Below are 25,895 nucleotides of genomic sequence, written 5' to 3' on the forward strand. Positions count from 1 at the left end.
TTTGTTTTAAGAAATAAGCAAAACTGCTGTGTTGTTACCTTGAAGTGAAAAGGATATTTCATTTTTCAGGTAGATTCAAACGATATATCCTATGGACGAACCAACATCGAAATTTGTCCAGCAGTTAAAAAAAATGTCCCTAAATGAACCACTACACAGACACTCGTATAAATATACACAAAAGCGTATGACACAGTTTGCCCATTCCCTTTCATGCAGTCACTGTATCCATGTAATAAGGAAACCTTCTACAATCATTATCATTGTATTTGTATTTCTTTTTATCACAACAGATTTCTCTGTGTGAAATTCGGGCTGCTCTCCCCAGGGAGAGCGCGTCGCTACACTACAGTGCCACCCATTTTTTGTATCTTTTTTCCTGCGTGCAGTTTTATTTATTTTTCCTATCAAAGTGGATTTTTCTACAGAATTTTGCCAGGAACAACCCTTTTGTTGCCATGGGTTCTTTAACGTGCGCTAAGTGCATGATGCACACGGAACCTTGGTTTATTGTCTCATCCGAATGACTAGCGTCCAGACCACCACTCAAGGTCTTGTAGAGGGGGAGGGGGGATATCGGCGGCTGAGCCGTGATTCGAACCTGCGCGCTCAGATTCTCTCGCTTCCTAGGCGGACGCGTTACCTCTAGGCCATCACCCCACTGTTGCTACACATTACAGTAACAAAACAGGGTAATCACGAATGTGTTATGTTTGTTTGTATGTTTTTGACTGATTTCAAAGGAAATTTATGTATTCAAAATGATATGTATTGATGAAGTTTGAATCGTAAAAGTAAATTGATGTCAGATGATTTTTCATTATTATAGATAAATATTGAGTACATGTGTGTGTGTGTGTGTGTGTGTGTGTGTGTGTGTGTGTGTGTAGTATTTGTGTGCGTGCATGTAATATCTAAATACCTAAATGATCTCGCTTAAGAGAGGGGGAGAGACAAAGAGAAAGAAAGAGGGAAAAGCGGACAGAGAGAGAGAGAGAGAGAGAGAGAGAGAGAGAGAGAGAGAGAGAGAGAGAGAGAGAGAGAGAGGAAACATAAATCATGGATTGTAAATAATCAGGCGAAAATGGGAGCATGAGTTTAATTGTATGACTGTCCAGATTAATATTTGCACGCACGCACACACACACACACACACATACACACACGTACGCACACATACACACACGCACACAAATGCTCTGTTTACTGTTTAATGCCAACACAATGGATAATACTCTGTTCCAATGCCAGTTTTAAAACAAGGAAAACGCCAAACAGATGAAAATAGCGAAAGGACAATTGTGGAAACATTACATTTTGGTGAACTGAAGAAAAAAAAAAGTTAGAATGGTTGTGAAAAAGCATAATCTTTCTCATCAACCACTCGAGTAGAATTTTGAAGAGGCAAGTCTGCAGTAGGTGATTTTGTCAAACTTTCAACACATATAAAACAACAGTTTGTTAGAAGAAAAAACGTCCCTGCTACATTGTTTAACACGAAGAAACCTAGTTTGGCATACAAAACAGTGCTTTTAATTTAAAACTATAAAACGAGTGCGTTTCATTATGTAGTATAACCTAGGAGTAGGGAATATGCACTCACATCCTAGGCTCACCTCAATGTTCTGCTAATGTTTCTATTCTGTTCAATATGTTACTAAACAATTCACCTGAAAACATATCACAAGTCGTAGTGCTAGTATAATAACTTCTTTTTTTATGTAGACGAAAGTATGTCTGTCGATGATTGTTACTTTGAACCGAAATATACCAAAAAAGCGCTGTTAAACATTTCAAGAAGATACACCAAAAGAAAAAAAGGTTAATCAATATTTTCGATTATTGTGTTACATTATCAGCCGAAAGAAACATATTATGCTTTTTAACAACGGCACTAATTCACAGCAGTCACCATAGTTTGAAACTGAAAATTAGACATTTCAGAACAAAGATATGGCAATTCCTTTAGACTGATTTATCATTCGAAATCTAACCTGGAATGCACACAATGAAGAAATAGTAACAAAAACCAGAAAACGTTTAACCTTTAAACAGTACTGGGGACAGCATGCAATAATTTTAAAACATTTATCGACATCGCGTATTCGATCTAAACTGTCATTCAGTTTATGCTCCTATATATTTACGAATGAATCTTCAAAGTACTGAAAATAAAGCGTAGAGTTTTGCCCTTAGCGTACCTTTCCACGCACCAACCATCGCAGCTTAGAAAGAATCTGGATAATTACTTTTGGATGAATACATAGAAGAAGTAAGGATTATATCTGAAACCAACTTCCAGAAAAGAAGCTCAACATGTATCTTATTTAACGCCTTTGATACTTTTGTGTCATACCTTTACCAAACATCTGAAAATAATTGAGATAATGTAATATATAGAAAACGGTACGTCAATGTCCATATTTAGAGCATATTATTGATATCAATCATGTCAATGTTAAAATGAATGAAAATCAAAATATGGTAGTTGAAGTTCAATTACACCTTTAGATTATCTAAAGATTACACACAGCTCACTCTAAGACCATCACCAGGCAGGTTCAGCTTTTATCATCATCATCATCATCATCTTCTTCTTCTCTCCTTAACTCCCTTAAGTGAAGAGTCGCTGGGCTGCCCCACAAAAGAACTGTTTAACAGATTCCTCCAGTCTTTCAGTTGTGTGTCAAAGCCTGGTTCTCTGCAGATGGTTTCCCTGTTCAGTCTGCAATGCTGTCAATCCATCGTTTTTTCTGTCTTCCCCTCCGTTTCCATTCCTCAACAGTTCCTTGGAGGATTGTTTTAGGAAGGCATTTGAATCTTATTACGTAACCATACCAGCGTATTTTTTTCTTTATAAAAAAAACCCCATCTGATGTCAGCAGATCTTCATCAGGTCCAATGTGCTGCTTGATGATTTAGCACACTTGTTCATTGGTGATGTGATCAGTGTATCTGATGTCAAGCAGGCTATCTTGTGATCAGTGTATCTGATGTCAACCAGGCTATCGTGCGATAGCACCTCATTTCCATGGCTTGAATTCTTACCAAATCCACCGTGAGGGTCCATGTCTCGCTGTGGAAATATTGCGGTCCTTTCAGTATGGGCAGTACTGAAGTCTTATGCAGAGACAACGATGATCATATAATGGACAAGAATTAAAATAGGCACAGATACAGAGATAAACAGACAGACAGATACAGAGATAAACAGACAGACAGATTGAGAGATAAAAGAAAAGAACTGTCCAAGCATTATTTTTTGCAAGTTTTTTTTTTTTTTTTTTGGGGGGTGGGGGTGGGGGGTGAGGAGGAGGGGGAACCATTCAAACTGGTGTGGTTTCTGACAGAAGAGAACTTTGGCATGGCTCTTGCTTCTCGAGTTCTTCATTTACGTCAATCCCTTTTTCTTCTTTCTTCTCAAGGGGTTTTCTGTGGGGGAGAAACAAACAAAGTTCAGAGGAAGAGGCAGAAAATCCCTTCACAAAGGTTTTCGCTTTAAGACATGGCAAACATATATGTGAGCGAGCACAAGCGTCATATTATATCTATTGCGAAATGAAATCTTGTCTTCTGGAAAAAAAAAAGTACACCTTTTTTAAGATTCTGTTGTGATATGTGAGATATTTTGTTGTGACATGTGAGGTCTTTGTAAATTGCTATGATTCTTCAAAACCGCTGACAACGAAGTCATTGTAACTGTATATGGAGTGTGACAAATACCAGTTTGCTGCAATTTCCACAAGAAGATATGTCAATAAAGGGAATAATAGTATGGAAATACACGAAATGAAAATATTCAATTTTCTCGAAATTCATGATCAACGTTTCGAAACATATCTATCATCTGATTAATCAAATGCCGCAAAAAAGTGTTACGCTGTGATTATTCAATGAATCAGGATTGTTCAATGAGATAAAACTGTGAACCTAGTTATTTGTGTTGATGCAAGGCATGACGTGCAAGTCTTTTCCAGTGACCTCTCACTACCCTGTGTAGGAACAGATTTTGAACACACGATTCGGTGATATTTAAGGTGTATGATTCCTAGCACTTTGTACCATCATTCGCCGAGAACAACTGCTGTTCTGTGATGGGTGGCTGAGGATTGTAATTTCTTTTCCTGGTAGTATGACTGATGATCCCCCCAATCAATTCCCCACCACCCCACTGTTATTTGTATTTTGAACGCTGAATTTGTATTTCTTTTTATCACAACAGATTTCTCTGTGTGAAATTCGGGCTGCTCTCCCCAGGGAGAGCGCGTCGCTACACTACAGCGCCACCCATTTTTTTGTATATTTTCCTGCGTGCAGTTTGATTTGTTTTTCCTATCAAAGTGGATTCTTCTAGAGAATTTTGCCAGGAACAACCCTTTTGTTGCCGTAGGTTCTTTTACATGCGCTAAGTGCATGCTGCACAAGGGACCTCGATTTATCGTCTCATCCGAATGACTAGCGTCCAGACCACCACTCAGGGTCTAGTGGAGGGGGAGAAAATATCGGCGGCCGAGCCGTGATTCGAACCAGCGCGCTCAGATTTTCTCGCTTCCTAGGCGGACGCGTTACCTCTAGGCCATCACTCCACTTTAGCTATTCTTTGTATCTTTTCCCAGTACACGTCCTTCCCATTTCCCATCCCTCACTCATTCTTCATATACTGTACGAGTATATATGTGCGTGCTGAAACGAATGCATACGTCTGTGTCTAAATCACCCTGTAGTGAACAGACAATAAATCAATGAGAAGACGAAAATGACATTGTCCAGAACCTTTCACGTTCTATTACCACATTACTTTCATACTTTGGAATGGACAATAATTTGAACAGCATGGCTTGCTTCTGGCATCAACCATTCTTGAACGTCAACCATCCACCATCCCACACTAATAAACACTACTTTTATCGTAACCTGAAGTTGACCTGTCATAAGAGCACGGAATTCCGATGAAGATAGTTGTTGATAATTAACATTTTGGTCAGATTCCTTCCAAGATTCCTTGACAAGACCAATGAATAATACATTTTCTTCTGTTTTTCAGCTTCCACATTCACACAGTGTAGCAAAACATGCTTTCATACGTGAGACTTGCAGATGATCACGTTTTGTAATTGAAACGATCACCAGAATCGTGACAATGTATGTAACTTAAACTGCAGAATAGTCGAGTAGTAATTCTAAGAAAATGGGCACCGTGACAGATACCTCTCACTAGAACCTGCAAAAGAATCAACTACTAATTCTAACAAAATGCTTACAAATATTTCTTGTCGTTATGACTATTCTTACAAACTGGAAACATTTTCACTTACACTGTTTTTACTGTACAACACTGGATTGAAACAATGTCTATTGTTCCATGAATAGCATCTTCAAGTTTGATTTATATAGCATGGGACTTACTTCATGAAGTTGACGGCATCTTCCAGTGTGTCTGGCAGCGTACGGTTCAAGGTTTCCGGCAAGTAAAGTGCCAACAGTCCAGCCAGAAGAGCAAGTCCCCCAAAGATAACCAGCGGCACAGCACGGCCAAACCGTCCTCCGACATACAGGGCCTGGAGAAAATGCCGAATGTTTCAGGTTGGGAGGACGGGCGCAATAGCCGAGTGGTTAAAGCGTTGGACTTTCAATCTGCATGCACACCCCCCCGGTAACAGAGTATGGTTGCTTACATGGCAGGGTAAAAACGGTCATACATAAAAGCCCACTCGTGTGCATACGAGTAAACGTGGGAGTTGCAGCTCACGAACGAGGAAGAAGAATAAGTAGGTTGGGAAAATAACACAAGTTCACGTCTGAACCTTTCTGGCATGAAATGTAAATTCATAAAATGTAAGAACAGAAGATCAGTGTCAAAGAAACACACCTACCTACTAATTGTTCACGTTAGGCGTCAGTACCTGAACTTTGGACTGCCTTGGAACAGATCATGACACACAAAAAAAGTTATGACTATTGTGCGACACGATCAGGCTAGTATATTTAACAACAGCAATAATCCTCCTCCTCCTCCTCCTCATCATCATCAAAGCGCTTTCACACCCAGTTCTCACAGGTTTGCTTAAGTTTGAAAGAGAGGGATGGAAGACAAAATGTAGACAGAAGGTCGGAGATAATACGGACGGAAGAGGCGGAAACAGGAAGGAGCTATCTGGGAAGAGGTGGGTTTGAAGGCCAGATTTTCTTGTCACTGTGTTTGTGATGATTTTGTAGTTTGGGAAACCACGATGAGGGGATCAGTCAGTCAATGAACAGGTGCATTTACGTCTTCTCATTCATTCGTTCATTTGTTCAAATCGTTCGTTCGTTCGTGTGTTCATTTCCTTGTAAATACTTGTTTATTTGTATAAACATATGATTAACCAGGCCCTTGATAAACAAGAGAGGCAATGCCTTCAAGACTCACTTGTGAAATGCACTTAATCCAACAATTGAAAGGAAAGGGAAAAAAAAGAAAAAAGAAAAAAGAAACGAAATGGATAATCTGACAAAAAGACATACTCACGCGCGCGCGCACACACACACACACATACACGCACGCACACACACACATACACACATCTCTCTCTCTCTCTCTCTCTTTATATATATATATATATATACACACACACACACACACACACACACATACTTTGATCTAGATCTATTTGTGTGTTCGAAAAAAGTGAAATACCGGGAACGTGAGTGCTTCAGATGGAATTGTTCCGTTTCGAGCATGCAACTTTCAGTCCTACGAACACTCATTTCTGAGTTCTGCAGAAAATATTATTTGGATCGATATATATATTAATAGGCCCATTGGCAACACTAAACAATAGCTCGTTTATTCACCCACACTTCAGTCAGTGGATAAGATGTTTGAAGTTAAACATCGAGGATTTTACTGACCTGAGTAAGACCGATGCTTCGTCAAACTAAATGCCGAAGCTACACTTTGGAGTCCATTCATAGTTGTGAAAAAAAACACACCCCAAAACAAGGGGAATCCCCAAACCAAAAGTGTGGTATATTCTGCATTTCCGGAACTGTTCCATTTCATTTTACATGGGTTACTTTATGATGACAGTCAGCCATGGCACGACCACTTGCAGTTTACAACACCAATCTGCCGCCCCTTCGTCTCAACTGAATGGACCATTCTGGGACAGCTATATTTAGACACACGGCGAGCAGCCAAAACTTCCGTCGGTACCTCGAAACATCACTGGTAAATGGAGTTGCTATGCACATTTGTACTAGGCCTCCGAACGATATGAAAAACAGATATTAAAGATTATATTACTGTTGAAAACTTAATACGACGCTTAGATTACTATAAATAGAAGCACAGTTGGCGTTGGTCAGAGTTGATCCTTCGCGTATTCCCAATGCGACGTGACGTAACTGACAAACTGTGCTTGGAAAATCGATTTTGTTAATCTGTGTGCATGTTGGGGACATTAATGCGGTAAGTTTGTTTGCAAATCTCTCTCTGAGTAAAAAAAAAAAAGCTGCCTTCTTCGCCTCCTATCAATTATATGTTATCGCGAATTATTGATTGAATGCCGCACACTGTTGAACTTGTATTCCGATATACCCGCCTCCGTCAATTCGCTTGGGGTCTGTCGATTACAATTCATGTTATGTTTATTCTTGTTATGCAGTAACATCTGTAAAATATTCGTATGCAATAAACACGTCGATGTTCTCAAATGTAGATAGTGTAAGACCTTCGCTGAGTATAAAACACAAAAGCCTTTGTATGCCCAGAGTCATGTTTTAATTTTGTAATGTTTTGGATAAGCGAGAGCTGCTATCAGAAAATCATCTCCCTTACTAGTAATTGGTTTTCTGTCCATAAGTATAACGTCCCATTAACAAGCACATTGAGAGATATTTCTATGTTAATGTAACTTCCGTACCGAGCAAAAGAAGTTCCATTTTCTGCAACAAAAATAGTAATTAACTGCTATTGCTCAGTGTGTCAGTATGTCACAGAAAAGTTGCAAGTTTTGTGTATAAAAAAGAAAAACGTAACAGTAATTTTTGTGTGAAAAAATTCAAATCTATTTTGTGCCATTCCCAAGGGTGAAATATCATTATGATTAGAATGTACGGAAAGAACTGATCATTTCCTATTTTTGTTCCAAATATGGTATCAACTGACTAAGTATTTCCAGAGAAAGTGACAATGTTAAAGTTTTCCACGGACACACAGACATACACAGACAACCGAACATTAGGTTATTACAAAGACTCACACTAGTGAGTTAAAAAATGACAAAAGAATCTCTGTTATCTGGAAGGTCTACAAAACAGGGTGACACAGGATTGCTAATTCTCGATCTTTACATGCTGTGATAACACAAACTGTGTTAACCAATTATAGTACCTACCAGGTCTGCTACATAGGGTGACAAAATACTGCCAATTCCTCCACACCCCGAGCTGCAGCCCATACCCAGGTTACGGATGACTGTGGGGAAGATCTCAGCAGAGATGAGATAAACAGCTGTGAAGGACGCAGATATTCCCAGCTTTCCCAGCATGGCCAGAGCTGTCGTGACCCACTGTAACTCTGTGTGAAAATCAGAAAATCGTGGGTGACTGAGAGAGAGAGAGAGGCAGACAGACAGAGACAGAGACAGGTACATACACACATGCAGATACCTGACCAGCAGCGTAACCCAAAGCGATCAGTTGTATTATCGTTATTTAATATGGAACCAGTGAAGTTCGTAATTACAATATAAGCTAGTGACACACTTCTGTGCTTATCGGCGAGACTCGCCTCACCCTTCAGATGAGGGACAGGCAAACCGACCAGAAACACAGACAACTGCATTGTAGGTCTGGAAAGTTGAGTAACACTCCTCGCAGATGATCCTCGAATATGTGGCCCCAGCCTTTCGATCTGAGCCCATTGCACACATGAATCTGGGTAAGGGCCGAACGGTATCAGTAGCTCAAGGAAGCGTCACTGCGTTCGGTCAAATCCATATACGCTACACCACATCTGCCAAGCAGATGCCTGACCAGCAGCGTAACCCAACGCGCTTAGTCAGGCCTCGAGAAGAAGAAAAAAAAATTAATTAGGGCCGAACATGGACCGAAAAAACACTTTGGCTAGGGCTCAAACTCGCGGCCGCACAGTCGTCCTGTCCATATATGTATTAAATAACAAACTAACAAACAGAGCCCATGTCCTTTGATATTCATAACTAAAACAGGACGAAACAGTAGAATACCTTGGCCTCCAAAGGACACAGTCAGTATGGTAGCCAGACAGGCCAGGCCAGCTGTCAGCATGAAACAGCAGTGAGAGCGTTTCCTTCCCAGCCGTTCCAGCAACACCCAGCCCAGCACGTAACCTATCAGCTCCACCGTACAGGACACAAAGAAGTTGATGCGCAGACTTCCACCCAGGTTGCCAACGTTTAGAGATATGCCATAGAAGGTCATCGTAACAACAGCCCTGGGAGACAAAAGAGATTATTGTAATTGAAAAGGTGTGTATTATACAGAGTTAGAAAGATAGAGTATAGGGGAAATCAGTTTAAGCAGCGTGGGGATAATGCTCCTGGAACAACGCAAATAATGGGCAGCAACAAAAAAAAGAAAAAAAAGAAAGAAAAACGAGAAGAAGAAGGAGAAGAAGAAGAAGAAGAAGAAGAAGAAGAAGAAAGATGATTGTGAGGTGAAAAGAAAGTTCCAATTCTAATATCATCATCTTAGATAAACAGACTATAAATAAATAAATAAATATATAAAAAGAAAGTTCCAAATGATGTTTGACTTCATAAATACCCAGCTGTATTTGAATTGTCCCAGAGTTACACTAACGGAACAGCCATTCTTCAATGGCAATCAAAGAACAAGGGGCACTAAACGTGCAGAACGGACTACTGTTAATGACCAGCTCAAACAAGTTCTGAAGAGAGATTTATTGGAAGCATTTCAGCTGTTACAGACGCTTCAGTCAGCACTATTTCAGCAATGTTTGTATAAAATGTTGGAATCAGTATCAACACTAAACGTACGATCATAGTGCTCTAGCAATCATAACAAGCTGTCTATGAAAAACCAGGACTACCAGTCTCACATGCTGTATCACGAGCAAATCCCCCATTTAAAACATGCACACAACTCACTGTAGGTTATGTTATACACCTTCGATATACAGACGGATATAAATGATCACAAATTAAGAATAATCTGTAGGACATGATAAACCCAGCTTCGTATGCTCTGGAGTTTAGTTTCTGCGAGTTATTCATTTTTGACTGGGAGTTATCCATTTAATTTCTCTTACAATGAAATACCACTCACCAGAACAAAACAGTCCTCTCACAGTAATTGTTGACTTACCAGTTGAAAAAGATGATGATGGTCACAATAACCAGCCGTGGATACCTGACCAGCTGAAGCACAGTGGACATGATATTTTCATTCCTGTCTGCTCTGGGCTCTTGTTGAAGCTTTGCAATGGTCTCCAGAGAAGGAGAAAATTCTGTTTTGTTGACACGTGCTATTTTGTGTATCATCTTCAGCGCTGCTTTTGTCTTCTTCTTCATCAGAAGCCACCGAGGAGATTCTGGCAACAGCCTGCGGTTCAGATGAACAGGAAAATAAAGGTGAAGTTAGTACACAGTGTGAAAAAGCCACCTGTCGCCACTCTCGCCCCACCCCCACTCCACACTTCCCTTCCCCATCCATTCTACACGTCTTTCTAACTGCATAAGAAAATAATGTCACATGAATGTGATTTATCCTTTGGCCCATGCCTTAAACGTTTCACGTTTCACGAGTATATACATAGGTATGAACCTCAGCCATTAAGGAAATAAGAATACAGAACTCACCACCAGTGACCCAAGCAGAGGACTAAAGGAGAAACGCTGGCAATCTGCAGGTAGCGCCATTGTCTCAGCAGGAAGGACAGAGCATCCACCAGGAAGGGACCCATCAGCCATATGATGGTCACCATGGTGGCTGCCCTTGTTCGTTTCTGTGGTCCTACGAGCTCCATCACTGACACAGTCAATAATCCCAGACGAGATCATTGTAGAGAAAAACTGTCTTTTATATGTAGGGGGTTAGGGGGTGCACGGGAGGGGTAGTACCTCTAGAGGGGGGGGCTTGTCACGCTCTTCCGGAGTGGTTCGTCCTCTGTTGGTCCCCACTGGCACCCAGCTCTCACCTATGGGTCCTAGAAGCTGCTAGCATGCGGCAGCGCCAAACCCCCGGGCAACGGCTTTGACAGGCTGGCTAAACTAGGTGAGGGTAGCCGGCGGGTCTCAAACCCTCGGTGAGTTAGGGCTTGTCTACCCAAGCATGTGAAGACTGGATCCGGCGGACTCTGCGGAAGAAACCTTCATGGTTCAACGGAGAGGAAGGCGGTTGCAGCAGAGCACTGTGGAGTGCTGAGGGCAGGATGAGGCACATAGGACATCCTGGTCATCCACTGCATCCGTTTCCATCTCCAGTCGTCTTGACCTCGTCTTGCCACTGGATACAGACGGTCTCGGACAAGAGAGTGAGGTCGACGGTGCGCGACTCCTCCTCACTATAAACAAAGTCATCGCGCAAGTCATCAGTCATCCTTCATCCCATACCATCATTTTCCCCAAGCCCTGTGACGACAGGCGAGCGACGAAACGACAGGTGTGGGTACACTGGCAGTCGAAGCCGCACCTGCAGGCATCCCCCTGAGCGACTGAGCAGCCCTCTTCAGGACAGCACTGCTCACCTCCATGCCATGAGGAAGGGGCTAGAAAAGGTGCCCTAAACATTGCCTGCTCCACACCACCCTAGTCAGCATACCGTGGCTGACGGGGACCCTACTCAAGCGGTCAACACACAAAGGAAAGAAAGAAGAAAACAAGGAGCACCCCATTGACCATTACCACATGGAACGTGCGTACGCTTCTGGACAGATGCGACTCAGACAGACCACAGAGACGCACAGCACTCATTGCGAGTGAATTAGCCAGGTACAACATCGACAACGCTGCCTTAAGTGAGACCAGACTGGCAGAAGAAGGCGAACTCTGTGAGCGAGGCACAGGCTACACCTTTTGGAGTGGTTGCGGACCTGAGGAGAGACGTGAGGCTGGAGTTGGCTTTGCAGTGAAGACAACCCTCGTTGGCAAGCTGGCTGGCCCCCCGAAAGGAGTGAACGATCGCCTGATGACGATGAAACTCCCTTTATGCAACGGGAAGAAGTTTACCACCATTGTCAGTGCCTATGCGCCCACCATGACCAACCCGGATGAGATCAAGGACAAGTTCTACGAGGACCTGAACGCTGTCATCACCACTGTTCCCAACGCAGACAAGCTCATCATTCTTGGTGACTTTAACGCGAGAGTTGGTTGTGACAGCACCTCCTGGGAAGGCGTGATTGGGAAGCATGGGGTTGGTAACTGTAACAGCAATGGCCAACTACTCCTCCAGACATGTGCCGAGCACAACCTTCTTATCACAAACACCGTCTTCTGCCTCCCTACCCGTAACAGGACGTCATGGTGCATCCTCGCTCTGGGCATTGGCATCTCATCGACTTTGTCATCGTCAGGAAGAGGGACAGGCAGGATGTACGAGTCACGAGGGCCATGTACGGCGCCGAGTGCTGGACAGACCACCGCCTTATCGTCTCCAAGCTCAACCTCTGCATCCAGCCCAAGAGACGGCCTCAGGGCATGAAAGCACCCAAACGCCTGAATGTCAACAAGCTGGAGGTAGGCAACATCAAGAAGAGCTTTGCTGACACCCTGGAGGAACGCCTTGAGTCCACCATGCTGGACAACCAGAATGTTGAGGCAGCATGGGGCGCACTGCCTGAGACGGTGTACAACACTGCCATGGAGTGCCTGGGGCCTTCTGTCAGGAAGCACAAAGACTGGTTTGATGAGAACTGCACTGAGATCAAGCAGCTGCTAGAAGAGAAACACCAAGCCTACAGAGCCCACATTGAAGATCCCAAATCACAGTCAAGAAAAGACATACTGAAGAGCGCACGCAGCTCCATCCAGCTGAAGCTGCAGCAGATGCAGGATTCCTGGCTGAGCAACAAAGCTGATGAGATCCAGGGCTTTGCAGACAGGAACGACATGAAGAACTTCTATAACGGCTTGAAAGAAGTCTATGGTCCCACCACCTCCGGATCTGCTCCACTCCTCAGTGCTGATGGTTCTACCCTGATCACTGACAAGGACGGGATCCTTGAGAGATGGGCTGAACACTCTGACAGCATACTGAACCGCCCTTCCACCATCAATGATGAAGCCATCAACCGACTCCCCCAGGTGCCAGTCAGTGAGTCGCTGGATGCCATTCCAACTTTGGAGGAGACCCAGAAAGCTATCCGTCTTCTATCCAATGGCAAAGCCCCTGGTTCAGACTCCATTCCAGCTGAGGTCTACAAAGAAGGTGGTATGGCGCTGACTGAGAAGCTTCATCAGCTGTTCCAGCTCATCTGGTAGCATGAGGCAGTTCCACAGGACTTCAAAGACGCTTCCATCATACACCTGTACAAGTGCAAAGGAAATCGTCAGGCCTGTGACAACCATCGTGGAATATCCCTGCTGTCCGTCTCAGGCAAGACTCTGGCCAGAGTGCTACTCAACCGTCTCATAGCGCACCTTGAGCAAGGTCTCCTACCAGAGAGCCAGTGTAGCTTCCGGAAAGAACGCAGAACTATCAACATGGTGTTTGCTGCCAGGCAACTCCAGGAGAAGTGTCAGGAACAGAACGCCGACCTTTACTCCACCTATGTCGATCTGACCAAGGCCTTCGATACTGTTAACAGAGAAGGCCTTTGGAGAATCATGGCGAAGTACGGATGTCCCAGAAAGTTCATCACCATCATACGGCAACTACACGATGGGATGCGGGCCCAGGTCCAAGACAACGGAGAGACTTCAGAACCATTCCCTGTCTCCAACGGAGTCAAGCAAAGGTGTGCTCTTGCCCCTACCCTGTTCAGTCTCATGTTTTCAGCCATGCTGACAGATGCCTTCAGAGACACTGACGTAGGCATTGGCATCAGGTACCGCACAGATTGCTCACTCTTCAACCTCAGGAGGCTTCAAGCAAAAACCAAGGTGAGGACAGACACCATTAGCGACTTCCTGTTTGCTGATGACTGCGCTCTCAACGCTGCCTCCGAAGCTGACATGCAACACAGTGTCGACAAGTTCTCTGCTGCCTGTGACAACTTTGGCCTCACAATCAGCACAAAGAAGACTGAGGTGATGCACCAGCCAGCTCCAGGAAAGCCTTACGTTGAACCAAACATCTTCATCAACGGGCAACGACTGAACGCGGTGGACAAGTTCACATACCTGGGCAATACACTCTCACGCACAGTTGTCAACGACGACGAGGTGAATGCCAGACTCGCCAAAGCCAGCGCTGCCTTCGGCAGACTCCAAAAGAACGTTTGGAACAGGAGAGGCATCACCCTGGAGATGAAGCTCAAAGTATACAAGGCCATAGTTCTCACCACACTGCTCTATGGATGTGAATCATGGACGGTCTACAAACACCACGCCAAAAAGCTGAACCACTTCCACACCACCAGCCTCAGAAAACTTCTCGGCATAAAGTGGCAAGAGAAGATCCCTGACACAGAGGTGCTCACTCGTGCAAACTTGCCCAGCATCTACACCATCTTGATGCAGGCCCAGCTGTGCTGGGCAGGCCATGTAGTTCGCATGCCAGACCACCGGCTCCCCAAGAAACTGCTGTACGGCGAACTCCAACATGGCAAGCGCTCCCATGGAGGCCAAAAGAAGCGCTTCAAAGACACTCTGAAAGCTTCTCTGTAGGCCTTCAACATCAGCCACGACACATGGGAGCTGAATGCAATGGACAGACCAAAGTGGCGTTCAGCTGTCCACAAAGGCGCCAAATCCTGTGAGGCCAACAGAATTGCTGCAGCAGAGCAACGCAGAGAGGCCAGGAAAAGCAGTGCCAGCAAGTCCCCGACAGCCGCCACCGTCCCCTGTCCACACTGCGTCAGAACCTTCCGGGCGCGGATTGGCCTGACCAGTCATCTGTGCACACACAGAGCCCATCCCACCCACCCCCAGGATGACTAGATGGTCCTCGTCGATCCCGACGGACGAACCACGCCACAATTTATTAGAGAATATTCAAATCTAGTTCCAGTATTATTACTTCAGTGTTCTAAAGGACAGTGGTTGCTTCCCTTACATCTGTACACAGTATTTCGTGCATGTCGTAAACAAAGAGCATATTACAGCAACATTTCAAAACAAAGATAAATAATCAACAAAGAAAAAATGCATCTTTATTTTTTTTAAAATCTGATGGTTTGAAAGACCTTGCTGCATTTTGTTCATATTGTTGAAAACCGTTGATAGAAAGGGAGATATACGGTTGGAGATGATATGGATAGGAATGGAGAGAACAACTGGGGTTTTTACAGGTCGATAGTATCCCAACAGAGAGCTGAAGAAACGGTCTCCTATGACTCAAGCAATTTGTGTGTCTGGTAAGTATGCACGTAATTACGTAAGTCTAAACCTGTGCATGATAATACAAGACATTACAGACACAACATGTGCTGCTGCACATGACACTGACCCAGCACAAAAGCCGAACAATAAATGGAACTTCCCAGGATTCCCGATAGGACACGGTAGACAGTGACGACCTCTACATTGGGCGGAAAGGCACAAGCCATGCCTAAAGCCAGACCAATCACGTTGCTGATGTAGAAAACTGTCCTTCTGCCACACCTGCAACAGAACAGTGAAAACAGGTTTGTTTAGCTCCTTGTTTAAGTCTCAGTCATTAAAGTAGTTATCACACAAGGTAACTGCTTCTTGATATTCTGCTCTGCAGTGTATGTCTATCAAATACGTATATTCTTGTGGCCAGTCCAGATAAAATCCCTTACGTTCACATTTTTTTCCGATTTTAAGGTTTGATATATATATATATATATATATATATATATATATATATATATGTATATATATATATATGCAGTGATGGCCTTGAGGTAACACGTCCACCTAGGAAGCGAGAGAATCTGAGTGCACTGGTTTGAATCACAGCTCAGCCGCCGATATTTTCTCCCCCTTCACTGGACCTTGAGTGATGGTCTGGACGCTAGTCATTCAGATGAGACGATAAACCGAGGTCCCGTGTGAAGCATGCACTTAGTGCACATAAAAGAACCTATGGCAACAAAAAGGTTGTTCCTGGCAAAATTCTGTAGAAAAATCCACTTTGATAGGAAAAAGAAATAAAACTGCACGCAGGAAAAAATACAAAAAAATGGGTGGCACTGTAGTGTAGCCATGCACTCTCCCTGGGGAGAACAGCCCGAATTTCACACAGAGAAATCTGTTGTGATAAAAAGAAATACATAAAACAACAACAAGCAACAACAAACAAACAAAACAAAAAACAGCAACAACAACAACAACCCAACAACAAGAAGAAAAAACCTCAATCAGAAAACATCCTCCCTTACCCCTCCTCAACACAGTTTCATATCCTAGGAACCATGCTCTGAAATCCTGTGTTTAACCTCGTGGATGACCTATCAAGTGAAATCCCAGAATCTGAAACAGAATATTCTGACAACCCAAAACATCTGGGGCTGTATTCAAGACAAAATTCATTTTGCCTTCAGGCAAGTTATCTTTGACATGGTTGGGACCCGCGGGTACAGTTTACCTTTAAGGATAAGTTATCTTCATATTCAAGACACACGCAGTGCTCTCAGGCAGCTAACCCATCGTCTTTTAAAAAAAATCCCGATTCCCGTCTGCACATGCTCTCAGTTTCACTTCTCATCGCACCACAGCTCGGAACATTGTCGAGAGAGTTCGCAAAACACGTGCTATCCGTAAAGCACGCCTGTTTTTCCTTTTAAAAAAAAAAAAAGAAGAAAAATGCTGCAAAAGGATCTGTCATATTTACCTCTGCTTCGTGGGCAGTCACCCTTGGCAGGTAGTAAGGGTAAATTGCTTTCGGGTTTGTAGACACCTGGGTAGACTCTTGTGTTCATGAATACTGGATATTGCTTACCCTCGGGCAGTTTGCCTTGCCTCAGGCAGTTTACCCACAGGTACACATTTACATTCAGGCATGATGTTCTCTTGAATATGGACCCTGAAGGGTAAGTGTGTTGGGCGGAGAGACAGGAATTGATGGAAAGGAGGGACTAAACATATGCAGAAAGTTAGGATAACTAGATCAGGGACAGATCTTTTTAAAATCTTTAAGGTGTTACACTAATCAAATCACAATAGCCAATGTTGATCATGTGGTATCTCATTAGCTACTCTGCCTCTCTTTTATGACTAAGGTATCTATCGAAGCTACTGGATCCAAGCACGAAGCAGGTGGTAAAGTGTGGTTTTCTTCCTTAATTAACACATTTCCATGATTCCAGATTTCTATAAACCAGCAACAAATCTCGATTTTCATTTTCATATAACTCACGTCTGGCCAACAAAACATGATTTCACATATTTATAATTTTGCCCATTTAAATGTAAACCACATCATTTCAGTGCCTCACTTTAACTGTCCATCGCAACTTTTCAATGCTTCACATTAAATTGTAAAATTTAATCAAGACTTTGCAATGCTTCAAATCAAATGTAAACCAAGGCTTTCCAATACTTCAGTTTCAGTTTCAGTTTCAGTAGCTCAAGGAGGCGTCACTGCATTCGGACAAATCCATATACGCTACACCACATCTGCCAAGCAGATGCCTGACCAGCAGCGTAACTCCAATACTTCACATTCTGTAAGTCAAGACTTTTCAATGCTTCACATTTAATTTTGTAAATGAAGAATTTTCAAAGCTTCACAAGTAAACATTCAGGTCTTATTTGTCACATATGTATATATTAAGATCTTTCCAGCCACAAAGTACACATTCAGTCTGACCAATCACAAAGTAAACATTCATGTCTTACCACTCACAAGATAAACATTAAGGTCTTGCCAGTCACACAGGTAGACATTCAGGTCCTTCAAACCACATGGTAAATATTTAGATCTCACCAGTTACAAGGTAACATTTAGGTCTCACCAGTCACAACGTAAACATCCAGGTCTTACCAGTCACACAGGTAGCCCGTGACAAGGGCGCCAAAGAATGTGCCCAGGAAAAAGCCCATGTTGAGATGAGCTCTGAAAACATTCTTCTCACATACCAGATCAAACTGCACACACACACACACACACACAGGGTAAAGTTACGTTGTCATATATTATCATTGTTCCTGTTTTGGAATCTTTGATATGATTGTTGTTGCTGTTATTATTGTTATGATGATGATGATCATATAATGATAATGATAACATACATTTATACATTGTTAACAACGATACATGTGGTATAAGGCTCAGGAACATCATACTAGATCAAAGTGCGCGTGCGTGCTCACGTACTCACAGGGTAATGTTGCACTGCCATTATTATTATTATTGTCATTTTTCTTCTTCTTCTTGTCATTGTTATTATCATTATTATTTGATATCATTATCGTTATTATCATTCTCCTTCTTCTTCTTATTACTACCATTGTTGTTGTTATAAGGTCTTTTTCTTCTTCTGTCATGTACCTCGCAACCAGTGGACTAGCAGACGACACGTACAGTCAATTGACACTGAACTGAACAACGGAACTGAAAAACATCCTGTGTTGCATTACACAATGGCCCGTCGGCTCTATTATGATTGCACTGTCTTCTTCTTCTTCATATATTTAGCTTCTGTTCAATATAAGACTAATGTAATAAAACAATAGAAAACCCAGTTCGACTGGCACCTACACGTCCCCAAATACATTGGTTCATCTCTAGGTTACCCCTACATCCCAAGGCCCAGTTTAACTCTTTCCATACGAACGGCGAAAGAGACGATGTTAACAGCGTTTCACTCCAGTTACCATCATCAAAATATTGCAAGCGGAAGGCTCTTATATTGAAGACGTGAATGTTGACAAAGAATACCACAACTTTGACGACGGAAGCTAAAGGTTGGGTCATTCAGACACCCACTGGATATCCGAGGGGTCTATGTAGAGGAGAAGAGAGAACTGGCCGTACTGAGTGAGTTAAACGATTACTGAATTTGGTGCTGCGAGCAGGATCACCAAGGCGCAAGAGGCGGTAAATTAGGAGGAGATGAGAGTGCAGTTGATTATGAAGTCGACTGAGAAGTATTGTCACCCCATCAGAATGGCCCTGTCCAAAGTCCTGCCCAAACTCGAGATGTTCTTCAGTGAGGAAACCAATAGAGAAATCGTTCTCCTTCATCTACAGCTCTTAGATGATGCGGTGGCTATTTCAGGCTGATCTCAGTCCTTACAGGTCAAGCTCACCTGGAGATCATCAGGTTGCTGGCGACAGAGGTAGAGACCCTAGTCAAGATATTCATCATTCTTGAGGGGAATAGAGGAGAGTAACGGGACACCCAGACATTGCTGCTGCATTCTTCACCAGGTAGCAACACCATAAGCAGATGGTGGCAGACTATGCACCCATCTCCAGTATCTCTGGACCAAGGTCAACAAGGCTGAAAATACCACCTTGTCCATCTGCAGGCAATGCTTGCAGTTTGAAACAACAGCTGCTGTCCTCCAAGCCTGGACACTGCCCACATCCTCTAGGTCCAATGCTTCACCTCTGCTGATGTGCTGCAGATTCTCTGCACTGCTTCTGGTGTGAACGGTCTGGCCACACAAGTCCAGTGTCACCACAAGTGGCATTACATGACGGGATGTAGTCCTCTACAAGCTTCTACAGTGATATCCAACTACCAGAATCCAGTGGTGGTCAACAACCGGTTGTCACTACCACACACACTGGGCAACCTGGACCACCTGTCCAGTCAAGACAGCAACAGAGAAAGTGGTATTGCAGATGAAGATGCTCCACTACCATACCTGAACCCAGTGTCCTGTTCGGACAACCTCCGATGGCTGCATTTACAAGAGACGAGAACGTGGGAGACCACTTGGCACGATCCGCCTTCCATCCTACACACTCCAAAACCCCACCAGGGCAACCGTAAGTGCAACAAACCCAAATGCAAAACGTGTGCATTTATCAACTCAGCCACAGAAGTTCAGGGCCCTGCAGGTAAGAAATTCCAAATGTAGTGTATGCCCTGTACTTCAACCTCTGTCATAAAATATATGTGGGTGAGAATTACAGAACCCTCAATGACTGTTTCAAAGAACACTGTGACAACTCCAGAGCCATTCCAGTTGCAAATCACTTTAACTCTGGACACACTTTCACATATTATAGTGGTGGCTATTTGGTGTAAAAGCCGCGGAGTCTGCCTGTGACCACAATATCATGGAAAGCCAGGTCATCTCTCGCCTAGGCACCGTACAACCTCAGGGACTTGACGTCAGAGAGTGACGCTTCAATTCAACTCCCTTACTTTTCCTTCCATTCCGCTGCCTCTCTTCCCCTTAACCCCCCACCTCCGCCCCCTCTCTTTTTTTTCCACATCCACCTGCACCCGACTTCAAACCCCTTCTCCTACTGCTAGTTTTTTTTCAGTGACAATGAAGTCAATAATCAAAACAAATTCAGAATCAAATGGCAACCGGGCAAAGAAAAACACACACAACACAATAAAGCTGTAGACAAAAATTGTTAAGCTGAAACAAACAATGATAAAGTCAACAAGCAACCAGTTGTCATTTTCACCCACCAAGGATCCAACATCAAGTCAGTGTGCTGAACTATGATTTCCAGTCAATGAGTTGAACTCACCTCCAACGGATTTCTGTGGCCTGCCAAGACTTCTCAGCATTTGAAAAGTCTGAGACTCGAAACGTTGTTTTATCTTCATCATAGGGTTTCTTTGATTTTACAGCACCTATTATTATTACCATTAAATCTTCTTTTTTTTCTTAACCCTGATGAATGCAAACATCCACGGGGTAACCATCGTGACTACTTATCTGAAGGAGACCCGGCTGGCAGATAATGGTTAATTCAATGAGGGACAGTCAACTGAACCGAGTTACAGCAGGGAAACACATAGCATAAACATGAACGTTGCGTGCATTTTGATGTGAACAATTAATAGCGATGACACCTAGAATGAATGCCTCTGACAGGACCATTCTCCACACCTCTCACTGTGTCTGTCAATCTGTCTGTCTCTATGTCTCTGTGTCTGTGTTTGTGTGCCTGCATGTGTATATATGTAGCTTTCAAGAAAACAGAATAATGTAGGACCTGACTAATGACGGATGTCTCCACTTCGGACGTATCATAGACCCATGCATGGCAGTCTTGCAGCTGGCGGCTTTCTTCACTGTGATTGGTGACAGTGCTGTGGTTCCCACGTGTGAAGATGGAGCACTGGGAATAGCTGGAGTCGTCACTGTGCTCCATGGGAATGGTCTGGTTCACCACCAGTCTGTGCTCTTCGTTCTGAATGGCGTAAGTGTCGCCCTGCCAGCTTGGGATCTGGCATCTGCAGGAATCAGCAACACTGAGGTAACTACAGGAGTCTTTCCTGACCGTTTTAATCGACTTTTTCTCTATATGCATCAAGTTAACTTCTATAAGTGTTTTGATTAGAACTGTTCAAGAGGTAAATGAGCCGTCACCTGTGAAAAAAAAAAAAGAAAGAAAAAAAGCCATCACCTGTGGTGGGGAATGTGGAAGATGATGACAACCATCATAGACTGCATACCCTTGGAGACCACTGGGAGGACAAGGAGGAGGAAGACACGGGTCTGGTATGACCCCCACTCCCCGAGGTATTGGTACAGTTCTTCCATTCCTTGGTCTGTCAACACATACACCGGCAAATCTGACAAGGCGTCTTCCACGATTTGATATTTTTCGCCAGAATCTTTTAAGTTGTCTTTATGTCGTACATATTTCAAGACAACAATGCTTGCAACATCGCGAGACACACACAATACAATACAATTAGACTTCCACGCTTGGATGACTATAAATAGACGCAAAGATAGTGTTGGTCAGAGCTGACCCTTCGCGCATGCGCAGTGCGACGTGATGAACTGACACATTGTGCTTGGAAAATCGATGTTGTTTATTTGTGTGCTTGTTGGGGACATTTATGCGGTAAGTTTTTTTTGGCCTGTGCACAGTCTCTCTCTGAATAAAAAAGAAAAAAAAAAGAAAAGAAAGAAAAAGCTGCATTCTTTGCCACCTGTCAATTATGTGTTATCGCGAATTATTAACTAAATGCCGCACACTGTTGCACTTGTATTTTGAGATGTCCGCCTCTGTCAGTTCGTGTGGGGTCTGTCGATTACAGACGACATTTCGCGACTGACGCACCGGTCTTCACTGATTCGTGCGTTAATACCGGCGCGATATATATATGCATTATGAATCATGACCTAATGACTTGAAGTCTCGACTGTCTCCCCTCTCGGTGAACCGCGTATTGCCCACGAGCGTTTCGTCTGCGTGAGTTTCGCCTGTGCTTGTTTTGCGTTCGTTTGTTTCGCCGACAGACTGTCAAATACTTTTTTCGCCCATGGTGTATGTACCAGACAGCAGTACTGAAAACATTTAAATTCATGTTGATTGACTTTATTAATGCCACCACCAAGTACTTTGTTTTGCCTACGGTTTATGTACCAGACAACAGTACTATACACATTTAGATGCATTTTGATGGACTTTATTAACGCCACCAGCACCTGCTAAAATTCATAACGATAGGGAAACAGTCTTGTCATCGTTCTCTCTCTCATGGTATGATTATGTTTCAATTAAGAAATAGAGCATGACTTCACCTGTTAGCGAAGCCAACATTAATGCGAAGGCACAAACAAATGTGTGTGTTGGCGAAATGAACCTGTTAAAACGATTACGGGAAAAATGGGTCATTTAGTCATTTGAAGAAAGCATGCATTCAAAACTGCGTTCAGTTCTTATTTGTCTTTCTAATTTTGTAATTCAAATATGTCCTGTAGAAAGTATATAGTCTTATAGAGAACTTCGTTTGTCTTCAGTAGTTGAAAACGTTTTTTTTCTGTAAATTTCCCAGCCCCTGACAATTCAGAGAAGATATTTTGAACTACCTATTGTCAGGGGCTGGGAAATTTACAGAAAAAAAACGTTTTCAATACTTGCAAGTATTACACATTATACCCTATATCTACAGTATAAGATTTTTCACTTGTACATTGTGCCATCTTTCTCCATTCAATTCAAAAGTAACGAAGTGCAAATAAAAATGTGGATACATATAATAAAAGCATAGCAGTTTACGATGAGACGATTGTAGTAACCGCTGAAAGTGCAGCGACTGACGTTGACAGACATTATACTTTTGTGTGCTTATCTTTGTTTTAGAGCTATAACAGTAAACAGATATTCAAAGTTATAACCAAGATGGATTATAGTTTCTGGTTTCCTGCTTCGTTATTTATTGAAGTGGTCTAATTAAAGAGGAAACCAAACATTCGACCCCCTTTAAATGCAGTGATCATTGGGAATAGTCATTGGTGATCAACAGGGAAAATCATGCAGTCATGTCACGATGATTCGGGTAGGAGATCGTTCTTAACAGAGAAATTGTGAACAACGAATTTAAATCCAAAGTAATCTCATTGATGCCCCACAAGGATATCTAAACAATTACAGAAATTACGTAAAAAAAGTAAACTCATTATATCATTATGGGGAAAGATAAATATTTCCAGTATTATCTGATAAAGAGAGATGACATACCAAGACGAAGAAGAAAGAGAAAATGAAAGGATAAATAATTTCATTAGAAAAGGCAATGACACAAATGCCCATAAAAGCAAGCAATGAACTGAATGACTAACATTGTTGAAAAACGAACATAAATCAGCCAGACTACAACAAGAGCCAAATGACTGGTTACCTGACTCAAGCAGATGGATTATTAGAAAAGAAATGAACCTCCCGCCCCTCCCCGAAAAATAAAATTGCAGAAGCGTGACTGATCTCCGAACTTTAACCCACGAGCACGTTTAAATTTTCTGAGAGCGTTTCGTGTCAAAATCGTATCAATCAATCAATTAATCAATCAAACAGTCTACCAAAATGGCAATCAACTGACGATCCCCACTTCCCTCACTTCCAATAGAAATTCAATATATCAGTCAATAATACAACCATCCCGCTAAAACTAATCCATCCATAAATCCAGCAATGAGTACATCAACTGAACAATCAAATAAGAAATCCATAATCTTTCTCTCATCATACTAGCAATTGAACCAGTCCCATTATCCGCTCTGTATATAATGACAGTGACAGAGATGATACGTAGTAACACTCACAGTCGAAACTCCTGTTCCTGCAAAACGTGTCCGCAGACAAAAAAATGGGTGAAACAAGAGAGGCAAGGCCTTCAAGACTCACTTGTGATATGTACTTTATCAAACAGAGGAATTATGGAGAGAGAGAGAGAGAGAGAGAGAGAGAGAGAGGGGGGGGGGGGGGGAACATGCGAAAGGGGTAATCTGGCAAAAAGACTCATTGATGTGACCTTGACCTTAGACATCTGAATTTGCATTCCATTGATGTTCTGGCCAAAACAAACAACAACATGGTATACCAATGAAAACTGGATGGAAGAAACAAAGTTCTATTATCCTTTTTTCCAACAGGCTATGTTGTGACCTTGATCTTTGACTTTGCTTCTTTTCATAGGTGTCATCATGACTAATCATTGTACCAAGTTTGCTGAAGAATATCTATAAAAGACCTTCTCTCTCTCGCATGCAGAAATGTTTCCTATCAGTATCTTATGCTAGGTATACCTTAACCCTTAACCTCTAGCTGATTTTGAATTTCTTAAGGCATTATGATGCACCCATAGCCAGTCACAAGACCAAGGTTGATTAAAATTAAATTCATATCACGCTCTCTATCTTACATTTTTCTATTTTGCCAAGTAGTGACATTGACCGTTTCATCTTAACATATAATCATGAATTTAATAAGGGTCTTATTTATACCTGCCATCCTGTCAAGTTCATTTTCTGTGCCAGTTGTATCAGTCAAGAAAAGGACAACTTTAAAGTTTATGACCGGTACACACACACAAATATATATATATATATATATATATATATATATATATACATACATATATATACAGAGAGAGAGAGAGAGAGAGAGAGAGAGAGAGAGAGAATTCAAACACAATGAAATGCATCTGATCTATAGTTTCTAATGTGGTGATGCAAATTTAATATCACGCATGCATGAACAAAATTATAGCATAAACATATATATATATATATATATATATATATATATACACACACACAATTAGGTCAAACTCTCTTGATATTTTGGGTTCTGCTCCATGTAAAAAGCACTGGTAAATACCCAGACAGGTAAAAATGTGTGTGTGTGTGTGTGTGTGTGTGTGTGTGTGTGTGTGCCCTCACCCTCTCTCTGTCTCTCTGTAATGTAACACAGTATACAATATGAATAGTATGTTTGGAGCAATAAGTATTTTGTTTTATACTCACGTGCAGCACACACATGACAGCAGTTTGCAAGAGGACAACACTCACTTGTGTGGTAGGAGAGAGAGGGAAAGAGAGGGGTGGGGGGAGAAAAATAGAGAAGAGAGAGGGAGACAGAGAAAGAGAGAGACAGACAGACAGACAGACAGAGAGAGAGAGAGCTAAACACAGAGAGAGAGAGAGAATGTATGTATGTATGTTTGCATGTATGTATGTATGAATTCATACACAATGAAATGTATGTATGTATGTATGCATGTATCTTTGCATGTGTGTATACATGTATGAAATCACTACCAAGTTAAACCGATCCCTCAGTCAAAGAAGGCTACTCACTTGCGTAGCTTTCGTCGGCGATCCGGCCGGCTTGTTCAGCGCAACTGCTGG

The 25,895-nt window shown here is 42.5% G+C and overlaps 1 protein-coding gene across 3 annotated transcripts; it reads right to left on the bottom strand.

Annotated features, from left to right (window-relative positions):
- Positions 1-1,197: 1,197 nt before the first annotated feature.
- LOC143279371 (organic cation transporter protein-like) lies at positions 1,198-25,870 on the bottom strand. 3 transcript variants are annotated; one of them, XM_076583396.1, is made up of 11 exons: positions 25,845-25,870; positions 21,658-21,802; positions 21,244-21,484; positions 18,097-18,200; positions 15,595-15,749; positions 10,845-11,013; positions 10,351-10,587; positions 9,231-9,457; positions 8,379-8,560; positions 5,407-5,558; positions 1,198-3,432 (listed from the first exon to the last, which is right to left on the bottom strand). In XM_076583396.1, the coding sequence occupies exons 2-11, from the start codon at positions 21,792-21,794 to the stop codon at positions 3,327-3,329; spliced, it is 1,710 nt and encodes a 569-aa protein (XP_076439511.1). In that variant the 5' UTR covers positions 21,795-21,802; positions 25,845-25,870; the 3' UTR covers positions 1,198-3,326. The 3 variants fall into 3 exon arrangements, with proteins under 3 accessions (XP_076439511.1, XP_076439510.1, XP_076439512.1); XM_076583395.1 differs by lacking the exon at positions 25,845-25,870 and adding an exon at positions 24,309-24,397; XM_076583397.1 differs by lacking the exon at positions 25,845-25,870 and adding an exon at positions 22,193-22,305.
- Between the last annotated feature and the right edge of the window lie 25 nt (positions 25,871-25,895).

Source organism: Babylonia areolata, chromosome 2 (assembly GCF_041734735.1).
Source record: "Babylonia areolata isolate BAREFJ2019XMU chromosome 2, ASM4173473v1, whole genome shotgun sequence".
In the NCBI taxonomy this organism is placed as follows: Eukaryota; Metazoa; Mollusca; class Gastropoda; order Neogastropoda; family Buccinidae; genus Babylonia; species Babylonia areolata.

Bases quoted from the DNA above. Each gene is read 5' to 3' on its own strand.
- LOC143279371 (XM_076583396.1), bottom strand. From the start codon at position 21,794: ATGGAAGAACTGTACCAATACCTCGGGGAGTGGGGGTCATACCAGACC. The intron at 18,201-21,243 runs GTCCTACATTAT...GTGTGTGTGCAG, and splicing joins AGACATCCGTCATTAGTCAG to TTTGATCTGGTATGTGAGAA. The intron at 8,561-9,230 runs GTATTCTACTGT...ATTTTCACACAG, and splicing joins TGTGTCCTTTGGAGGCCAAG to AGTTACAGTGGGTCACGACA.